We start from the raw sequence: 20305 nt of genomic DNA, 5'->3' as shown, positions 1-20305 counted from the left end.
TGTAAAGAAACGTGGCTGTGGCTTTATGTGCATTTACTCCTTTGCTCTTCACAACAGCCTGAGGTGGAAGGTCCTCTGTGTCATCTCCATTTTACAGATGTGGAAGCTGAGGTTCAGAGAGGTTAGGGACTCCCCAAGGCCACGCTGCTGGTGAGTGGCAGAGACGTGGGTCCTGGCTGGCTGGCTGTGCTGGGCTTACAAACGGAGCTTGGAAGAGGGAGGGGGGAGGCCTGTCAGGCTCGGCCAAGGCTGCCACATCTTCAGTGCAGATTTCGAGTCCTGATCTGTGACCTTTTTGAGTCAATGAGCCCCTTCTGCCCCGGATTCCCCAAGAATCTGGGGGTAACTGCAATGCCTCCAGCTGGGGATCCTCCAGGACACCAGGACAGGTTCAGAGGCAGCACAGGACACAGCAGGTGCGCAGGATGTGGGGTGGGGGCTGCTGAGCATGGGATGCCAGAGATGACATTGAGGGGACAGGTCAGTGTGGGGGGCTGTGAGGAGGCCAACGACCTGGGTAGATGCCCTGCATGGGGCGAGTCCATTGTGGCCACCTCCACCCTGCGGATGGACTCGAGGCTCTGGCTGCCCCATGGTGGGGCATAAATGACCAGATCCTCATGGAGCAAAAGCTGAAACAGAAGGTAGGTGGGTGGGTGGCCTCACCAAAGCCCTGGGCTCGGAGGTGGTGCATGTGGACACCGGGACCCGGCAAGACTTAGGATGCCTCCAAGCCTTGGGCAGCCTGAGGTCCTGATCTTGCCCCGAGGATGATTCTGGCAACATGGTAGCGTTCATCCTAGTGGCCTTGACAATACACAGACCCAGCAGACACCTCAAAGGCCAAGGTGTGAGAAGCAGGTGAAGGGGTGATCCCTGGGCCCCCCAGCATGCAAGCCTGTCCCTGTCCTCCTCACACCCACCCCTGTTCCCCACTCCTCTCAGCCTAGGGTTTCCAAGCTCTGCCGTGCAGGGCTGTCCTTTTTTAGGCCACAAAGCGAGAGAACGGCAACGTCTAACATTGGGATTGACTCTGGCGCCCCCTGGAGGCCAACCTGAGAGTCTACAGGGCCCACCCTGAGCCTTGGGGTTCAGAGGGCAGAGAGTGGACTCTTCCCTGGGGACTTAGGTGGATTTCCAGATGGGGAGACCTCGATTTGACTAACTGGTCCCCAGGAAATGCTGGGGGGTGGAGCTGATACAGCACAGCCAGCATCCTAGCTGAGGCTGGCTGTGTTGAGGGGCAAGATGAGCAGGAATGGTGGTGCCCTCAGCTAACCCACGACTTATTCTTATGGAGGCAGACACTGGGGGATCCCCAGGCTGGTGAGCCTGGGCTAAGCCCGTCCCCACCCCTCCACTCCCGGCCTCACCCTTGACTCCATGGCTTGCTCTGGTTGTTGCAGCCCAGCCTCCCTGCCCACATCCCAGGTCGGTCTACACAGCCTGACTGCTATGTCTCAGCACCCCCAGGGTCCTCGGGGGCTCTCTGACCCCGTGGAGCCGGCTCCCACCAGCCTGTTTCAGCCCAGCCTCGACCCTACCCAAGTTGCTGGTTTGTCGTGAGTCCTGTCCTGTCTCCAGGCTCAGGGGTGACCAGTTCTAGTTCCAGTCCCCATGGAGGGAGGGAAGGTCAGAGGGCTTTCCTAGGAGGTGGCAGGAGCCAAGGACAGATGAGCCCTTAGAAGTTCAGCAGAGAGAAGGGTGTCCCCGCAGGAGACGTGTGTGGCAAAGACAAGGAGGTAAGATGGCCAGTTCTGGGGACTCAGAATGTGTCAGTCCAGTCTGGCTCAAGTGCTAGGCTCTGGGCAGCAGTCTGGCATGGAGGCATCTCATAGGCCAGGGAGGAGCGGGCTAGGGGTTTCATCACATGTCTTTGGGGAAAAAATACCAGCAACTAGGACTGGCACTGGACAGGGGGCAGGGGGGCCGGGAGGCACCTGGGGCAAGGACTGGACCAGAGTCAGCCCAGGAGCTGGAAGGTGGGCCCTATCCCTGCAGCCCTTACTTAGACCTGAGGATTTCCTATCATCAAAACATTGGGGGAACTCCCTGGCAGTCCAGTGATTATTAGGACTTGGCACTTTCACTGCCAGGGCCCGGTTCAATCCCTGGTCAGGGAACTAAGATCCCGCAAGCCACTTGGTACAGCCAAACACAACAAAAAAAACCCCACTAGCAAAAACTTCCACACACCAGGACAGACAGATGGGCTAGTATAAACTGCCTCAGCCACATAGTAGAATACTGTTTAGCCATAAGCAAGGTATCTACAGAGTGTTTGTAAAAATGTTATATTTTCATATATTATACATCGCTGGTGAAAGTGTAAATTGAGGCAATCCCTATAAGAGGGCAATTTAGCGACAGCTCTGAAAACTGCCAGTGCCCAGAGCCTTTGACCCAGCAATTCCAGGGGAACTCACTTTAATGCATCTGCCCACCTGAGATTGGAAAGGACCTACATGCCCACCAATAACAGGTGGTTACCCGAGTGACAGCACATCCACCTCGAGGAACACGACACAGTGATGGAAGAGAACAGAGGCTCAGCTTCTGATTCACAACAACCTCTAAACGGACTGGGGGAATAAAGCAGGGCGCAGAACAGTAAGTGATCTATGTTGCCTTTCTGTAGAGAAAACATTAAAAAAGAGTATTTACAGATGTATTTACTTGTACGTTGTAGAATAACTCTGGAAAATACAATAACAAACAGGCAACAGGGAGACTGGGATGTGGAGTCGACAGGGTGGGTGGCCTTTCTCCAGACACAGGGCTTCTGAATGCTGTGCCCTATGGGTGTTTTCCCTCTAACCTCAATGCCAAAGCCTAACTCTCCCAACTCCTTGGAGGGCCGGCAGGGGCTTGGTCCCCCTGCTCCTGGCCCTGCCCTCCACACAGCTACTGGGTGGACCACCCCCTCCACTGGCTAGCCTTGGCTACTGGGCAGCTCTGGGTGCCCACCCTAAGGGCTCCCCTTCCCGACCCCTCCCTCGGACCTCTGAGCTTGAACAGTGGGAGCCCTGGGGCTGTCTCCGGCATGTGGGCCTGGAGGGTGTAGCTGAGTCCCCTCCCCCTGCCCCCGTTTCAGTGCCAGGCTGCAAGGCACAGGCTACCTTGGGCTACAAGCCCGGGAGCCTGGGGATTGAATGCGATGGTGTCCCCAGGGCAGCAGGCGTGGGCAGGGGATGCCCCCCAATCTCTGCAGCCCCCCGTTGGACACAGGCCTCAACCTCTTGCCAGGGAGCCATGAGCAGGGCCAGGGCTCGAAGGGTGGGTCACTCCAGGCCAGGATGTAAAGACGCTGTTGGGTGTCAAGACCTGGGCCCTGACACTCACCCAGTGGGGAGGCAGCTTCACTTCCCAGGGGTTCCCACCACGGAGGAATCCAGCCCAGCGTTGCTGAGCAAAATTTAACTTTCCAAGCAGAAAGTACTCCTCAAAGCCGTCTCTGAGGCCTTCCTTCTTCCAGGACAAGTGGACCGTTTGGAATCTCCCAAGCTTTCCAGCAACACAGCTCAAGATGATCCAGGTTGCACCTTCCTGGAGGTTTTACGACACTTGGACCTCTCTCGGCACACAAACAGGTGCGGGACAGCTCTGGCTGGGGGGCGGCAGGGAAATCAGTGGGCCCCCTAACACCTCCAGCTGAAAGTCCCGGAGCCTGTCAGGAGGGCCACAGACAGGGGCAGAGGATTTAAGAAAGGCAGGTGAGTCTCATGCCCTGACCAGGGACAAGGCTGCTCCGAAACTTATGCTTCAGACAAGGCACCCATTAGAGGGAGGACACCCAAGTTCCCTGGAGGATGCCGGGCCTGGAACTGCCACCCCACCCCCCGGAGGCCAGGGTGTGAGTGGTGCTGGTGCCAAGCCCCACCCCTCCACTCAGTCCACAGCAGCAGGCCTGGGCAGGGCAACTCGCAGAAGCACCAGGTGGCCAATGCTTCACAGGTGTCCCAGCAGGTGCTTAACTGCTGGGGGGGCTGGGGGGGAGGGCCTCCAAGGCAGCACTGAGGAGACACCAAAACACGAAAGCCGCTGCCACCGCCAGCTGATGCAAGTTTTATTGAGACAATGTACAAACAGGCCATGGAAACAAGGGTCTGATGCCGGGACCAGTAACGTAAAATGGAATACAAAAATAAAAAGGCACTGATCTGTTAAGAAAAGACACTCCATGTATTCTAAGAATATAAGTCATTTAATACTGTTAATTTTATAGCACAAAATAAAACAAGCTATGATCCCCAAAAATAATTTTAAAAGCTTACACATAAAATATTATTGCCTGAAGTTTATGATCTTTAAGTTACAGGTCAAAAGAGTTTTGTGTTGTGTTGTTGTCATTTTAAAACACACAGTGAAGACCATCAAGAAGCAAGGCCACTGTTCCTCCCGCAGAGACCATGACCCTGTCTCAGAGGACTGTCCTTCCACTCCATGAGAGCACACGCCCAGCTCGGGGCCACTGGCTGCAGCCACAGGGACACAGGCCTCCGGTCCCAGAGGGTGGAGGCTGAGGGCAAGCTCGGTGGTGTCTCGGGTTCGGTGTGAAAACAATCAGGATTCACTCATTTTAAGAGGTTAATGAACATAATATTATTAAAGGATTAAATTATAAACACCTGGCACAAAAACACCATCCCTTTTCAAAAATAAAATGTTCATATTCCTCTGAGCAAACTTTACAAGAGCAGTGGCCGCCGGTCCCGGCCCGCCTTGTGTGTAAACAGCTGGAGAAGGGAGTCAGCACAGGCCAGATGCTCAGGCTCAGGAGGGAGCAGCTGGCCCTCTCTCCTCAGGTTCCGACCGTGAGCACAGAAGGGGTCCTATCTGGGTGACAAAGTCGTCGAAGGGCAGTCCGTCCACATGTCCTCCTCTTCATTAGCTGTGTCCCCGGGCAGCAACACCGGGCAGAGGTGACAGGGACAACTCCCTTTCCAGGATAAGTACATTTTTAATCAAACTGTCAATTCCTTTAGCATATAATTTGTTCTCTTCCCCAGTGAGCTACTTTAACATCCACATATTTTCTTAAGTGACACACAGTAGAGCAGAGCAAGTAGCAATAACGGACAGTCCTAAGAGGAAGCCTGCCCAGGAGGGAAGCCCACGTCTCTGGAAGATTTGAGTCGCTTTCTGAAGCAGAGTCTTCCCAGACCCCTGGGGAGCCCAGGCCCAAAGCCAAGGTAGTGGGCTGTTTCTTGTATATTTAGTGTGAAAAAAAAAGAATTATCCTGGCTGATTAAAAAACTAAAAAGGTTCTAAGTCAAAAAGGTACTACTTTCGGCACACATCTCCAGTTCAGAGCTCAAGGCTCACCTTATTTGGGGCTCCGAATTTCTGGGGCAGCCCTGGAGACATGCACCTGGGCTGACGGACTGAACAGATGCCTTCTGAAGTAAACCTAGGTTTGCAGGGTGCTCCGATTCTGAAGTGATCCCCATGAGGTGGGTCACACTGTTTACTGGTCAGCAGACATGGCTGGAAGGAAACCTTACTTTCCAAAAGGCCATATACTTCTTGTACTTGAGCCAACTACTTCCATCCAAAGGTGCCCAGCCTCTTGGCTAAATGTGGTTTAACAAGGCCTTAGGGTGTGTGCTCTCTGTGGACAAGGCACACGTCCCCCCCTTCTGTGACAGACCCCTTCGGGTACTGGATTACAGGCCACAGGGAAGGCATCATCCCCAGGTAGAGGGCAGGGGCCCAGCCACACACGTGCCACTTGCCGTGGGGCTAGGCTGGGCCTGGACCCAGAACAAGAGGTGACAGCAACACGGGCACCTTGGGAGGAAGAGGTGGCCACAGCTCTCAATGATCAGGAAGAGCCCACAAAGAAGCCTTTTCCAGGAAAACCACAGAGAGACAGTGCTATGTGAGCACCCTCAAGAGTCTTTAATATGATAGTTACCTACCTGATGGAACATTTGATTAAAGAGAAATTGAAACACGGTGGCCTTGCTGGTTCTGACCAGAATAACTGCTCGAAACCTCAAAACCCAAGACCCCTGGGAGCCAGGGCCGAGGCTACAGCAGATGCTCAGGGAAGACAGTTACTTATTAGGCTGAGACCACACCCCCAGGGCTGCTGGACGCATTCTCAGCTGAGGCCTGTCTTCAGCAGGGTCCAGAAGGGCGGGCACACCGAACTGCACAAAGGTTCCAGAATTCTAGTCAGCCATGTGCTATAGACGTGGGATCGGTCACATACTGGTACCAGCTGACTCGTATGAACAGGCCTCTCTTAGCCAACAGGGAAACCTTAACGTCAAATCAGTAATGGTTAACGATGCATTTCATTAGACATCAGATGCATCAACCAAGGCCCAGAGCTTACACTTTCTTGCTGGAGAGCAGTGTGGACACAAGAACCATGGAACCAGCATTAGCAGCACCATCTCTCTTGGGCAGCCTGGGGAGCTTGCTGGGGCAGGGAGAACTGGGACTCAGTGAGTGGAATTTTAACGATTCCTTAGTGAATTCAACGACTTTTTAAGGAAACTTGGGTCCTATACTTTCAAGGGGTGCATTCACTGCAAGCCTGGACAGGAAGCCAGCAAACAAGGTGAATCACACCACCACCCCGTCCCCTGGCTCTGATGCCTGCGGGGACAACGTCGTCCAAGAGGCTGTGCACACAGCTTGGAAGCCCACAACTGCTGGGTGGTGGTGGTTGTTTGCTATCTGGCAACACAAGGTACCACCAGCAACCAAGACAGTACAGGCCTCTGCCTCAGGGCTCTTTTTCTTGTGCTCCTGCGGTGACAGCGGCTTCAGAGGCACGTGCCATCCCTCGTCTCATCACAAAAGCTAACCTGCTACTTAAAAACCTGTTCAGAACACACCAGTCTAATTAATTAAGTCTTCTAAAACCAAACCAAACAACAAGAGGGAAAAAAAAAGAAAAGCCTGACGCGGGGAGTTTAGGGCAGAATTCCCTCTCCTGAAGGGTCCACTTCCTCTGCTCTTCACGGAAAACCACGCCGGCGATGGCACCACCCATGGCTCCCAGCGGCAAGGCCTTGCTGTGGGCCCGAGCTCCTCTGGGACCCTGGGGCAGCCCAGGGACAGGCGGGGCGCTGGCCGGAAGGGAGCCCTGTCCTCGGCACCTCCTCTCACCTGTGTGCCTCCACCAGTGTTTCCAGTTTATGATCCAAAGAACTCTAAAATCAGCTACTCTTTGACAACACGACTATGATACAAATGCCGGGGCAGCCACTGTGAGCATTCCAATGTGTGGGAGGCTGCCCGCTGCAGAAGCTGGACGTTGGCAGCGCGTGTGACCTGCCCGAGAGGACGCTTCCCGCTTGAAGGAGGCGTGTGGGGCAGGACGATGAAGCAGCAGGCACAGGGCAGCAGCATCACTCGTTTTCTTCCGGGTTCTGAGGGTCGATGATTTTGACGTGCGTGAAGGGGAAGAGCCCTTTGCGCCCGTTCACCTCGCCTTCCCACTGGCCGTTTATGTTCATCCTTGTGACTTTCACGATGTCACCCACCTGTAAGGGGGAGAAAGAAGACGAAGTCAGCGTTTTCTCTGAAAACTAAATCACACATGCTATTCCACTGAAAGGAACCAACACATTTTGTTCTTAGGGCTCTCATTTTTCTCAGTGCTTAGACCTAAAATCAGGCTGTGGGCTTCCCTGGTGGTGCAGTGGTTAAGAATCTGCCTGCCAATGCAGGGGACACTGGTTCGATCCCCGGTCCAGGAAGATCCCACACGCTGCAGAGCAACTAAGCCCGTGCGCCACAACTACTGAGCCTGTGCTCTAAAGCCCATGAGCCACAACTACTGAAGCCCACGCGCCTAGAGCCCGTGCTCTGCAACAAGAGAAGCCACCACGATAAGAAGCCCGCACACCGCAAGGAAGACCCAACGCAGCCAAAAATAAATAAAATAAATTTATTAAAAAAAAAAAAAAAAGCATCTGCCTGCCAATGCAGGGGACATGGGTTCCAGCCATGGTCCAGGAAGATCCCAAATACCACGGAGCAGCTAAGCCCACGTGTCACAACTACTGAGCCTGAGCTCTGTAGCCCGCGAGCCACAACTACTGAGCCCGCACACTGCAACTACTGAAGCCCGTGTGCCTAGAGCCCGTGCTCTGCAACAAGAGAAGCCACCACAACCAGAAGCCCGTGAACCACAATGAAAAATAGCCCCTGCTCGCCGCAACTAGAGAAAGCCTGCGCACAGCAACGAAGAGCCAATGCAGACAAAAATAAAATAAATAAAATCAGGCCGTGCCGAAGACACGAGGTGCTACCAACAAGCCCAGGGTGCTTCTGCTCAGCCGTGAGAACGTGCTCTGAGGCAGCCTTTTCCCCCCAGATTGGCTACTAACTCCAACGGCACAGAATGAACACCCGACTCAAAACAGTTCAACTCACGCAAAAAGTGCATTAAAAGAAACAAAGCCATCGCCACCCTATCTCACAAGAAGGAGCTGCTGCTGCCAAGAACACCCTGTCCGCTGCCTCCCCTGCAGCAGCATCTCCCAGTGGCCAGTCTCGGGGGGAAGGAAGCCCACCTCAGAGAACCTTTTCAGACCAACCTTCAGCTTCAGGGTGGTAGGAATCCTACCTATGGCCAGAGGACAGGCACCAGCCAGGGGCTGCTTTGCTCATCAAGGGGAGGCAGCAATTTTGACTTGGATGTGGTTTTCAAATTGTCTGCAGACCCTGAGCTCTGAGGAGGTGCTTTAAACTCCAACAGATGTCAGATTGGGACTTCAATCTCGTAAACGTGTGTTTTATAAAAGTTATAATCAGAAGCAGTCAAGCGCGTTCCTGCCCCATTACTCCGTGCTGCCCTGCTGGCTGCTGCTCACGTGCTTTCCTTGGAACGAAGCTTCTGTCCCACGTGTCTGATGGAAGGCCCCCGAGAATAGCAAGGTAAAGGGCAAAACACACCTCTCACCGCACGCAACAAAGTACACTCAGAAGTGAGCTGGTTGAGGGGGGTTAACACAAGATGGTATCTACCATTCACGTTATTTCCAATGTTTTCTGCCCATTGTAAAAGTTGACCACCCCCCCAACCACCTTAATTCTTGTAAATCTCATTTTACAAAACACCTTTATATTAAAAAACTTTTAATCTGACATCTATGGGGTTCCATGCAGTATTTCATTTGGGAAAAGGCATCTTCTGCTAAATCTGCTGGGCTAGAGAGCTGACTGCTGGCCTGGAGTGACCAAGGGCCCCGGAGGTCCCCCGGGGCCCCAGGCAGAGCCACACCTGCCCTTCCTGGCTCCCAGGCGTTCAGGTTACAGGGCCAGCTACTGCACTCTTAAAACCAAACTCCAGGCTCTAAGATGGCTCCTGGTCCACACAAGACGAGCCATTTGTATGGAAGCACCAGGACATCACTCGGCTCACGGGGGTGGGAGACGTGGTGCTTACTAGGTGACGCCGGTGCGAAACAGAGGACTGAACACTGTGCCCGTGCCCACCCAGTCTGTCCAGGTGGTGATTTCATCCTGACTTGTGCATGAAATCGAAGGCTCAGGCTGGGGAAGGGCTGGGGATGGAGAAGGAAACGCACCGCCAGCAGCTGCTGCGGGGGCCAGAGTTCGATTCAGCAGATGCTGCAGGTCAGCAGCTTGGCTGTGTGGCCGCCTTTTCAGAGGGTTCTTGCTGCAGGGCTCACCCTTGATCCTCCACACACTCCACCCTCCTGTAAGGTAGGCTGGAGCAGGGGGGCCAGGGCAGCACAGCCCAGCTGCACGAAGACCCCTTGGCTCCCCAGCCACTCTCTGCCCTAACGTCGCATTCCTGCCCTGAGGTCTCCCCCACACCCTGCACTGCTGATTTCATCAACCCACTTGCTCACCGGGATGCTCGAACCAGCACACCAACTGCTTAATTCCCCAAACCTACTGTGGTCACAACACTTACATGGACAACAGCGCTATTACCAAATGGAACCTCTTGCCTTGTGGAGACCGGCTTACTCGGGAGTACTTGCCAAAATGACAACGGAAAAGTGTGTTATCCCCTGAGGCTCCCTGGTTAGAACACAGTATAACTTCAGTTTAAACTAAAAAAAAATGGGGGGGGGAGGGTCCCTAAGTTCCCAGTCTGAATTCTGACTCAAACTCCTCTTATTTAGGAAAACTACAAATTCAACTTTACTGTAAGACGGCTTGTAGAGTTAGTCCAGTAATTAAGAATTAGATTTTATATAATGACAAGTTGCAAGACAAAAATAAATGCACTATAGTATTCAGATTTTTGTAGCCAAGTACTAGATATGTATATGAGAAAAACAAGGCATAAAAAGCTAACTACACATATTTATAAATTAAATTATTATATTTATTTTCAAACTTATGTCATCACTCAACTTTAACACCTAAGTTGGTGGAACAATTAAAAATTGAAGGTTAACAACTGGTAATTCTATTTTAAGACTTGTATTAAAAATTAAGTTGTAAAATACTTCAGTGGAAAAAAAAATTACAACTGAAAAGACATGTTTTCTCTTGTTTTGCCTTAAAAGGAAATAAAAATTTTGGGGAAAGAATAAACTAATTTAATATAAGAGTTAAATTTTAAAATGTCTTTAGTAGACTTCTAAAATACAGATTGTTTTAAGATTAGTGCTTAGAGTTCAAGTATTGCTCCCTTTCTCCAAGTAACAATGTTTTTATTCATAGGTGGCAGAAAGAGAAATGTCTTTCTTATTCCTAACTAGGATATCACACCAATGTTCCTGATAATTAAGAATAAATTCATATTCTTTGAAGTGTACCAAAGATTTAGCTCTGTAATTTGTATATTCTTTTCCTACCACACAGAAGTCATAAAAGAGGAAAACTCTGATTATGACCACATTGCTATCTCTAGTGAAGATATTTGTCAGATCGGAGCCAAGGAAAGCTCTACTGCAGATGGAACCTTGAGCTGCAGGGCAGACTGTGCAGAAATCACAAAGCTGAAGATCCAAGGGAGCTGAAGTCAATGGGGATCTGCAGTCATGACTTGTGTCCAATCTGTCTTATTCCATTAAAAAAAATATTTAAGCACAAACTTAAGACATGAGATGAAACTCATCTAACACAAAAATTAAGATGGGGCCTAGGTGAGCAGAGAGAATCCTCTGCAGGCAGGAGCTGCTGGGATACTACAAACCCAGGCCCTGCAGCCACCCCCACCCCTACCTCCCCCAGACCCTTGGCCTCCTCAAGTCTTCACTGCAGGAAACAGCTGTCTCATGTCTGGAGCAAAACAAGGCCACCGATGTGGGGAGCCTCACTGGCACATTTTCTCTCCAACATATGAGAGCATGTTCTTTCCTTATTTCCTTTTCAGCTAAGAAAATGATTACCTGTCTTTATTTTTAAAATAATGAAATAGGAAAGAAATGAAAATTCATGGATATAAAACTACTGACACCATTACAAAATGACTTATGGAAAATACAATATAATCAATGTACTGAAATAAGTATAAGAAAAGGCAAGGACATGAGACTTCCCTGGTGGCACAGTGGTTAAGAATCCACCTGCCAATGCAGGCGACACAGGTTCCAGTCCTAGTCCGGGAAGATCCCACATGCTGCAGAGCAACTAAGCCCGCGTGCCACAACTACTGAGCCTGCACTCTAGAGCCCACGAGCCACAACTACTGAAGCCGTGCGCCTAGAGCCTGTGCTCCGCCACAAGAGAAGCCACCGCAATGAGAAGCCCGCGCACCGCAATGAAGGGTAGCCCCCTCTCGCCACAACTAGAGAAAGCCCGCGCGCAGCAACGAAGATCTGATGCAGCCAAAAATAAATTAATTAATTTAAAAAATTTCCGAAAAAAGCAAGAAAGAAAAGGCAAGGACAAATAAGAGGGTGTGTGCGTGCGTGCCTGTAAAGATGTGGTGAGCAAACGGGAGAGGGACCAGGTGAGCTAACGCCCAGGTGGACGCTGTGATGCAAAGGGATGATGGCCTGGGGGTCCCTGGGCAGTCTGTAGGTAGGCCTGCACTCAGAGCCAGATCAGACTCTGACAACGATGTTTTTTTTTAAAAAAAAGACTAAGGCCAGAATAGCTGAGACTAAAAAGAAACAAATATAATGCAGTTTTGGCTGATAGGTGCTGTTGGCAGATGTCAGGATCAACGGCTTCTCCCCAAGACTGAAGTTTTTGTTTGCTCCACTCATTTGACATCCTACAAAAAATACTTTGGGAATTCTGTCTTTTATCTATGCTTTTCTATCTTCACCTGGACTCTGGATGCCCAGAGTGCATATATTTTGCCTCAAGTTTGTAATCTTAGCCTGCCTTAGCTGATGTTTGATAAATGTGCCAGAAAAAATCTCACCTTCCTGAAAACCTGGCCCCAGCAGCCCTCTCCCAGATTCTGGTTGAGCTTATTCCTCCAGTCCGGGGGCCAGGAACATGCTGAGACCTCTTGCTAATGCCCCCTCCTCCAGGTGCCCCCCCCAACTGCCTGGCTCTACCAGCCCAGCCACCTTCCATCCCCTGCCACCCTCGCCATTCAGCCCAGCTCCCAACCCCTCCTCTCCCCCAGCCTGGCCCCCACCTACCACCAAGGAACTCCTGGGGCCCGGGTCAATGGGCCCAGGTCAATGGCCCCGGGCGAGTCCCCTCCCGCTGATGCCCTGAGGCACCTGAAGCAGGAGACTTCACCTCCCTCTTGCTCCGCTGCCCCTCTGCTCCATGGGGGCTCCATTCTGCTCCCCCTCGTCCCCCACCCCCACACAGCACTCTCAGAAGGAGGAGGCTGGTTTCGCTCATTTTGCATTCCATGTCGCAGGGCTCTTGTAAACTTTCCAGGGAAGTCTGCAAAATCAGGGAAAAGAGAAAAAACAACAGGCTGCTGTCCGTACGTGCTAGAGACAGATGACCAAGTAAGCAGCAAGGTTCTGAGGACAGAAGTGACAGGCACAAGGGCCTAAGGACAGTAGAAGACAGACCTTTTGAAAACATAAAGATAATTAGGTCACTGCTCTGCCTTTGAACCCCCAACACCATTTATTTGCACAAGAGCAACATCCAAATTCCTGTCTCCAAGGCTCTGCCTCCTCTGGTCCCTGACTCTTCCTATCTCTGACCCTCACCCCAATCACAGTGGCTTCCTTTCAGTTTCTCAAGCCTGCCAAGGTCTTCCCCAGAGATGGGCTGTATGACAGATGCAGGGACGTGATGTACTGGAAGTGCGACCACAGGACTACACAGCGTAAGATGTTAAAAACCATGTTCCAGGCTACTGCCCAGCACCGCCAAGCTGGTCCTAAGAAACCCTGGATCTCTGCTCTGCTTCCACAACTGAAGGAACATAAGCAACCCTGACCAAAGTCAAACACACCTTAAGGACAATCCCAGCTCCCATAAACGGCCTTATAAAGCTGCACACACCGCCACTGAGAGCAGGAAGGGCTCTGGGCGGCCGCCACTGGAGATGGGCTGGATTCTGTACTGTGTACTCAGGACACACCTGAAACTAAGATCTAAGATCTACAACAGCGGGAGGTAAGCAGTCTCTGCTTAAAGCAGGTTTAGGGTGGCACCATGCGGTGACTCACGCTATGACCTTTGGAGTGGGGCAGGGCTGGACTGATGTCCTGGTTCTGCCACTTTTAGGGCTACATTACTGTGACAAACTGTTCAAGTTGTCCAAGTCTCCGTTTCCTTTTGACTTCGGAAGGTTCTTGCAATAATTAAAGGAAGCACTAAATGGAAGTGTTAACCATAACACCCAGCGAAGTAAACAGTAGCTGCTATTGGCGTAGAGATTCCTGAGTAGACCCAGTCCCCACCCCACGATCATGCCCCCGACCAGCTGTCACTGTCCTCTGGCTGGTTCCGGGGAGAACTGGAACCAGCAATGGAGAAGCACTGTACTAAAGTGGGTTTTCAACCCTGTCAGTAACAAGGGTCCTCTCAAAACCGACGGGGGATGGGAAGGATGCCTGTTAGAGAGAGGAGACGAGGGGAAGGCCTGGAGACTCGAAGTCTGATACGTCACTGTGAAGGGTCCCAAGCAACGAGGAAGACCACGGGAGGATGCAGAGGAAGGTGCCAGAACATCCCACCCGCACCCCTGCCAATTCACTCCTGACTCTGATGGTCTTCACAGGATACCTTCTGCTAATTCTGCCTAATCAGTTCAGTGAGATGTGCTGCACATTGATTGCAGTTCTACCCTCTTCACTGTGAGACAGACAATAAATAACCCACTGTCTAGACGTGGCAGACACTCAGCAAATGTCTGTTAAATGATAAAAACAGTGCAAAAAGCGAGTGGCTGAAAAGCAGTATTGAGTCCACGTTGCAGAGCACAGGGGCGAGGACGAGGCCTTAGCCTGAGGGACCCTGAGTAGCAGAGCCCGGCTGGGTGCAGCCCAGGAGGGTAGAAGGGCTGGGAGACTTCTGATGGCCACCTGACCATTAATGCCACACTCTGGCCTTGCAGGAGCCCTCACATGTCAAAACACAGCCCGTCACTCCTCGTGCTGTTTTCTACCTCAGTTGAAGGCCCCCTTCCACAGGGCCGAGCCCGAGAACACCACACATGGGACGGGCCTGGCTGTGGACTGGCTTCTTCCACGGCTTGACAACACAGCCCCTCGGGTCCAGGGCCCAGCACGGTTGGGAGCTCTCAGTGCTGGTCCGGTGCCCTTCCTTGGGCTTCATGGTAGAAGGGCTGAGCCCAAAGCAGCACTCACTTTGGAAGGCAGATAAATCTTGAAGTGGTTGGGTACCAACTCAGCGCAAGGACCACTGTGAGCCTGGAAGGTGTGGCCAACCCAATCAACAGATCGAGAAAACATTCCTTACGTCCTTATGTCCTTTACTGTCACCCTGTGACAGTCCTCCTCATGATAAGAACTGCCAGCACACTGGGGAGGGTTTGCTTCAACCCTAAGATGGAGCACACACTAGCAAGCTCCGTTCTGTGAGGCTGACACGAGGGGTAGGAAGAGGGAGATGCCAAGAGGATACTTCCTGATGTGGCCATGGTCTCCTGGAGCCCTACCTGTCCCGAGTGGGAAAAGGAGCTCTGGAAATTACTCTGCCGCCTGTCTTCTGGCACCTGATTCAAAGAGCAGTCCTCCTTGCAGGAGGCCCCAGCACTGGCTGCCACAGCAGCTTTCTGCTTCCCCAGTCAGGCTCCATAAAAACAAGATCAGGAGCGCAATGGGTTACACTGGAGTCAGAAGTCCTAACTTCGGTGACAGGAATGGGTCTCAGATATTAAACATCCTCAAAATATATGCAGAACTATATGTAAATATATTAATATATGTTGTTTTTCTGGAGAAAGAGTCCACAGCTTTCACCAGATTCTCAAAGGGGTCCATAACCCAAAAAAGATATAAAACAAAGCAAAAACCCACGTGCTAAAATCACCAGGCAGCTTTCATCCTGCCGTTTGTGGCTTTCATTCGTTCACTCATTTAACGCATGCTGAACATCCATGTGCCAGGCCTGGAAGGACACAAAACAGAAAGAAGCCCTCATGGAGCTGCCTGGGCCCTTTGCCTGCTCTAACACCGCCCCGTGTGCTCTGGGCACCCGCACCTGAATCAAACCTTCCGTGTCCATGTGCCCTGAGCAGCCATCAAATGGCCTCATGTACCCTCACCTACAACCGGATGCTACTGACTGGTGTTTTTTTTTTTAATTGATTGATTGATTGATTGATTGATTGAATTTATTTTTGGCTGCGTTGAGTCTTGGTTGCTGCGTGCGGGCTTTCCCTAGTTGCGGTGAGCGGGGGCTACTCTTCGTTGTGGTGCACGGCCTTCTCATTGCAGTGGCTTCTATTGTTGCGGAACACGGGCTTCAGTAGTTGTGGCTCATGGGCTCTATAGTGCAGGCTCAGTAGTTGTGGCGCACAGGCTTCGTTGCTCTGTGGCATGTGGGATCTTCCCGGACCAGGGCTCAAGCCCGTGTCCCCTGCATTGGCAGGCGGATTCTTAACCACTGCGTCATGAGGGAAGCCCTACTGACTGGTTTTTAATATTGAAGACTCAGTCTCTTTAAAATTGCCATTATCCTTCAGGGTAGTAACTTGGTTCAAGAGGGCTACTTACTGGTTAACACTTCTTATGAAAACACAGGGGTTTTATTTTAGGATGAGTCAGGGGTTAAAGGTATGCCATGGTGCAAGAGAAGGTGGGCTATGGAAAGGAAGAAGTAAAACCATTCACAGATGACCTGATCCTATATGTAGAAAGATTCCAGAAGAAAGCTATTAGAGCTAATAAAACTCAGCCAATTTGCAGGGTACAAGATCAACACACAGTATCAGTTGTGTTTCTATACACCAGCAGTGAGCAAATAAGAATGTAATTCCAGGGAACTCCCTGGTGGTCCAGTGGTTAGGACTCGGCGCTTTCACTGTCGTGCCAGGTTCAATCCCTGTTGGGGAACTGAGATCCCGCAAGCTGCACGGTGCAGCCAAAAAAAGAAAAAAAAGAATGCAATTCCATTTATGATAGCATCTAAAAGAATAAAGTAACGGAATATATTTAACCAAGGTGATAGACTTGTACACCAAAAATTACAAAACACTGCTAAAAGAAATTAAAGACTTAAATAAATGGAAAGATATCCAGTGTTCGTGGATAGGAAGACAATATTTTCAAGATGTCAACACTACCCAAAGTCATCTACAAATTCAACACAATTTCTACCAAAATTCTAACAGCTATTTCCGCCCCCCAGAAATGGAAAGGCTGATCCTCAAATTCATATAGAACTGCAAGGCATGCTGAATAGCCAAAACAATCTTGAAAAAGAAGAACAAAGTTGGAGGACTCATACTTCCTGACTTCAAACCCACTACACAAAGCTATGGAAATCAAAACAGTGTGGTCTTGGCACACAGACAGACATATGGATCGATGGAATAGAATTGAAAGTTCATAAATAAACTCATACATCTCTGGCCAACTGATGATTATTATTTTTTGCCACATCTTGCGGCTTGTGGGATCTTACTTCTCCAACCAGGGATGGAATCCATGCCCCCTGTAATGGAAGCACAAAGTCCTAACCACTGGACCACCAGGGAATTCCCTGGCCAACTGATTTTTGAAAAGGGTGCCAAGTCCATTCAATGGGGAAAGAACAATTTCTTTAACAAATGGTATGGTACGACTGGACTTTCTACTGCAAAGAAAGAATTTGGACGCCCATGTCAATCCATATACAAAAATTAACTCAAAATGGATACACAACCTGAACGTAAAAGCTAAAACCATAAAACTCTTAGAAGAAAACATGGGGGTAAATCTTCATGACCCTGAATTTGGCAATGGATTCTTAGGTATGACATCAAAAGCACAAGCAGCAAAAGATAAAATAGATAAGATGGACTTCATCAAAATCAACAACGTGCATTAAAGTACACTGACAAGAAAGTACAAAGACAACCTACGGAACGGGAAAAAAGTATTTAAAAATCATACCTCTGATAAGAGTTTAATATCCAAAATATATGAAAAACTCCTAAAACTCAACAACAAAAACCAAACAGCCCAATTTAAAAATGGGCAAAAAAAGTAAAATAAAATAAAAATAAAAATGGGCAAAACTCTTGAACATTTTCCTAAAGAAGATATAAAAATGGCCAAGAGGCACAGAAAAGACACTTTAACATAATTAGTAATTACAGAAGTGCAAATCAAAACCACAAGATGCCACTTTATAGAGAGTAAGATGGCTATAAATTTTAAAAAGAAGGAAAATAACAGGTGTTGATGAGGATGTGGAGAACTGTGGATTGCTTGTGGGATTGTAAAATGGTGCAGCCACTGTGGAAACAGTTTAGTTGGCCTCAAAAGTTAAACAAAGAGCTACCCAGCAATTCCACTGTTAGGCATATACCCTAGAGAACTGAAAACAGGTATTCAAACAAAAACTTGTAGATAAATGTTCGTAACACTATCCTCAATAACCAAAAGGTGGAAATAACTCTAACAACCATTACCTAATGAATGGATAAACAAAATATGGTCTCTATCCATACAATAGAATTTTACTTAGCTATAAAAAGAATGAAGATACTTGCTATAACATGGATGAACCTTAAAACATTATGCTCTGTGAAATAAGCCCAATCCAAAGGACAAATACTTTATGTATTTGTATACTTTATTATATGAGGTATCTAGAATAGGCAAATTCATACAGATAGAAGGTAGACTAGAGGTTACCAGGGCCTCAGGAGAGGAGGGTGGGGAGTTATTGCTTAATGGTTATAGTTTGGGGTGAGGAAAAAGTTCTGGAAACAGTGATGACTGCACAACACTGTGAATACAATTAATACCACTGAATTGTACACTTAAAAAGGGTAAATTCTGTTATGCACATTTCATCACAATTTAAAAAAAATGAATAATTTAACATGCCAAAGACCACTGAGTTGTACACTTTAAATGGGTAAATTGTATGATATGTGAATTTTATCTCAATAAAGCTGTCTAAAGAAAGACTGTGTGGGCTGAGTCCTAGCTCTATCACATACCAACTATGAAACTGTCAACAAATTAAACAAACCTCAAGTTCTAAGTGCATAAAATGGGGCAGCTATGAGGATCAACTAAAATATTCTCTGTGAAGCCCCTAGCTGATGGTTCTCCTTACACAGTAGCTATTACCACGTATGGAAAACTGAGGTTAGCTTAATGACCAGGCTGGGACTGGCCTTGTCTGAACCACACTAGGGCCCCAATTTCACAGTATTCTTACTCAATTTATATAGTAAGAAAGAGAAACAAAACCCTTTTAAGAATATTCTCTAATTCACAATCCAATGAGAATATGATATGCTAAAAAAAAAAATGTTACCTTAGGTACAGAATTCCTAAAACTGGATGCTGTTAAGGACAAGTGACATGTCAACGACAGAAGGATGGAGAAGGAGCCCAGCAGCCCTGATGAAAGTCCTTAAGAAGGTGGGTGTGTAGGGCTTCCCTGGTGGCGCAGTGGTTGAGTCTGCCTGCCGATGCAGGGGACACGGGTTCGTGCCCTGGTCTGGGAAGATCCCACATGCCGCGGAGCGGCTGGGCCCGTGAGCCATGGCTGCTGAGCCTGCGCGTTCGGAGCCTGTGCTCCGCAACGGGAGAGGCCGCAACAGTGAGAGACCCGTGTACCGCAAAAAAAAAAAAAAAAAAAAAAAAAGAAGGTGGGTGTGAGCTTGTGGGCATCTCTGACAAGCCTTGGTGAGGAGGGGAATCGCTGAGACAGAGCAGCCCCCTCACACTGGGAGGCTACGCCTCTGACCCTTACAGACCTCCACAATGCAGACCCGACATCACTGTGGGCATAGAGTTCCAGCCACAGGAACTCACAGCTGATCCCGGAGAGCAGAAAAACACAATCAGCACTGAGGAAACCTACATCTGCTTTGTAGATAACTTCCTCTCAGTAAATAGAAGCAGCAATGAAGAAACTGCTAACGCGAACACTTAATTCTAACCAATGAAGCAAAACCAACTGGTGGAAGCAGAAATCTGGGAATTCTAGGCCAGTCAGTGAAGGAAGTAGTACCATGGGTCTTAGGAAGGTCAATTCAAAAGATTGAGACCAGATGCAGCTCAATGTCTAGGGGTTTTCAAAATGGGGAGTAGACAACCCAAGAAATGTAAACAACACAATCACAGATGACCCCAATGGGAGTGAAGAGCAGGTTTCTTGAGCATGCTGGTGAGCTCACAGAAAAAACATGCACCACAGATGAAAGGATGGCCTCATGCTGATAAGGACAGATATCCAAGTGCTGACCAAACACACTGGCAAACAGGACCAGTCCAGTGCTGGTCATCTGCCACAGAGAATTACATCACAGAACACTCACAGGCTTATGAAGGGTCAAGTCTCTTGGTTTTTGTTCTAACAGGGATGATGGCAAATTCTATGAAACACAAAAGGTGAGCTTGAGATCAAACCTGGACAAAATTCTGGATGCAATTAGCAGACAGATGGCTTATGAGCATTTAGAATGGGAAAAAGGGTCTCCGGAAGGCAGCATGGGCTCAGTCAGGAACCAGTCACACCAGACCAACCTCACTGTCCTTTTTTAGATATCAGACATGGATCAGGAGAGGCTGCAGAGAAGGATCTGGATCGTGCATTTATGAAATTTGCAGATAACAAGAAACCGAGGGGGTGATCAATATGCTACCTGATGTAATCAGGATTTTAAAAGACCAGAAGCATACAGGTGGGTAAGACCGAAAAACCAAAACCAACAAAAACCTCAAGAGGGACAACTGCAGGGGCCCACACTGAGCGAGGCAGGTACAGGACAGGGATGAAGTGGCTGGTTTCT

The 20305-nt window shown here is 49.4% G+C and overlaps 1 protein-coding gene across 1 annotated transcript in view; it reads right to left on the bottom strand.

The window, feature by feature from the left end:
• Nucleotides 1-4045: 4045 nt before the first annotated feature.
• CRKL (CRK like proto-oncogene, adaptor protein) overlaps nucleotides 4046-20305 on the bottom strand; it is a 31809-nt gene continuing 15549 nt past the window's right edge. The window contains exon 3 of the mRNA XM_082641682.1: nucleotides 4046-7502. Coding sequence (XP_082497808.1) covers nucleotides 7368-7502 — 135 coding nt within the window. The 3' untranslated portion in view covers nucleotides 4046-7367. The remainder of the gene's footprint in view (nucleotides 7503-20305) is intronic.

The sequence above is a fragment of the Mesoplodon mirus genome (assembly GCF_964341445.2).
Source record: "Mesoplodon mirus genome assembly, chromosome: 13".
In the NCBI taxonomy this organism is placed as follows: domain Eukaryota; kingdom Metazoa; phylum Chordata; class Mammalia; order Artiodactyla; family Ziphiidae; genus Mesoplodon; species Mesoplodon mirus.
This window is presented reverse-complemented; position numbering and strand designations above follow the sequence as displayed.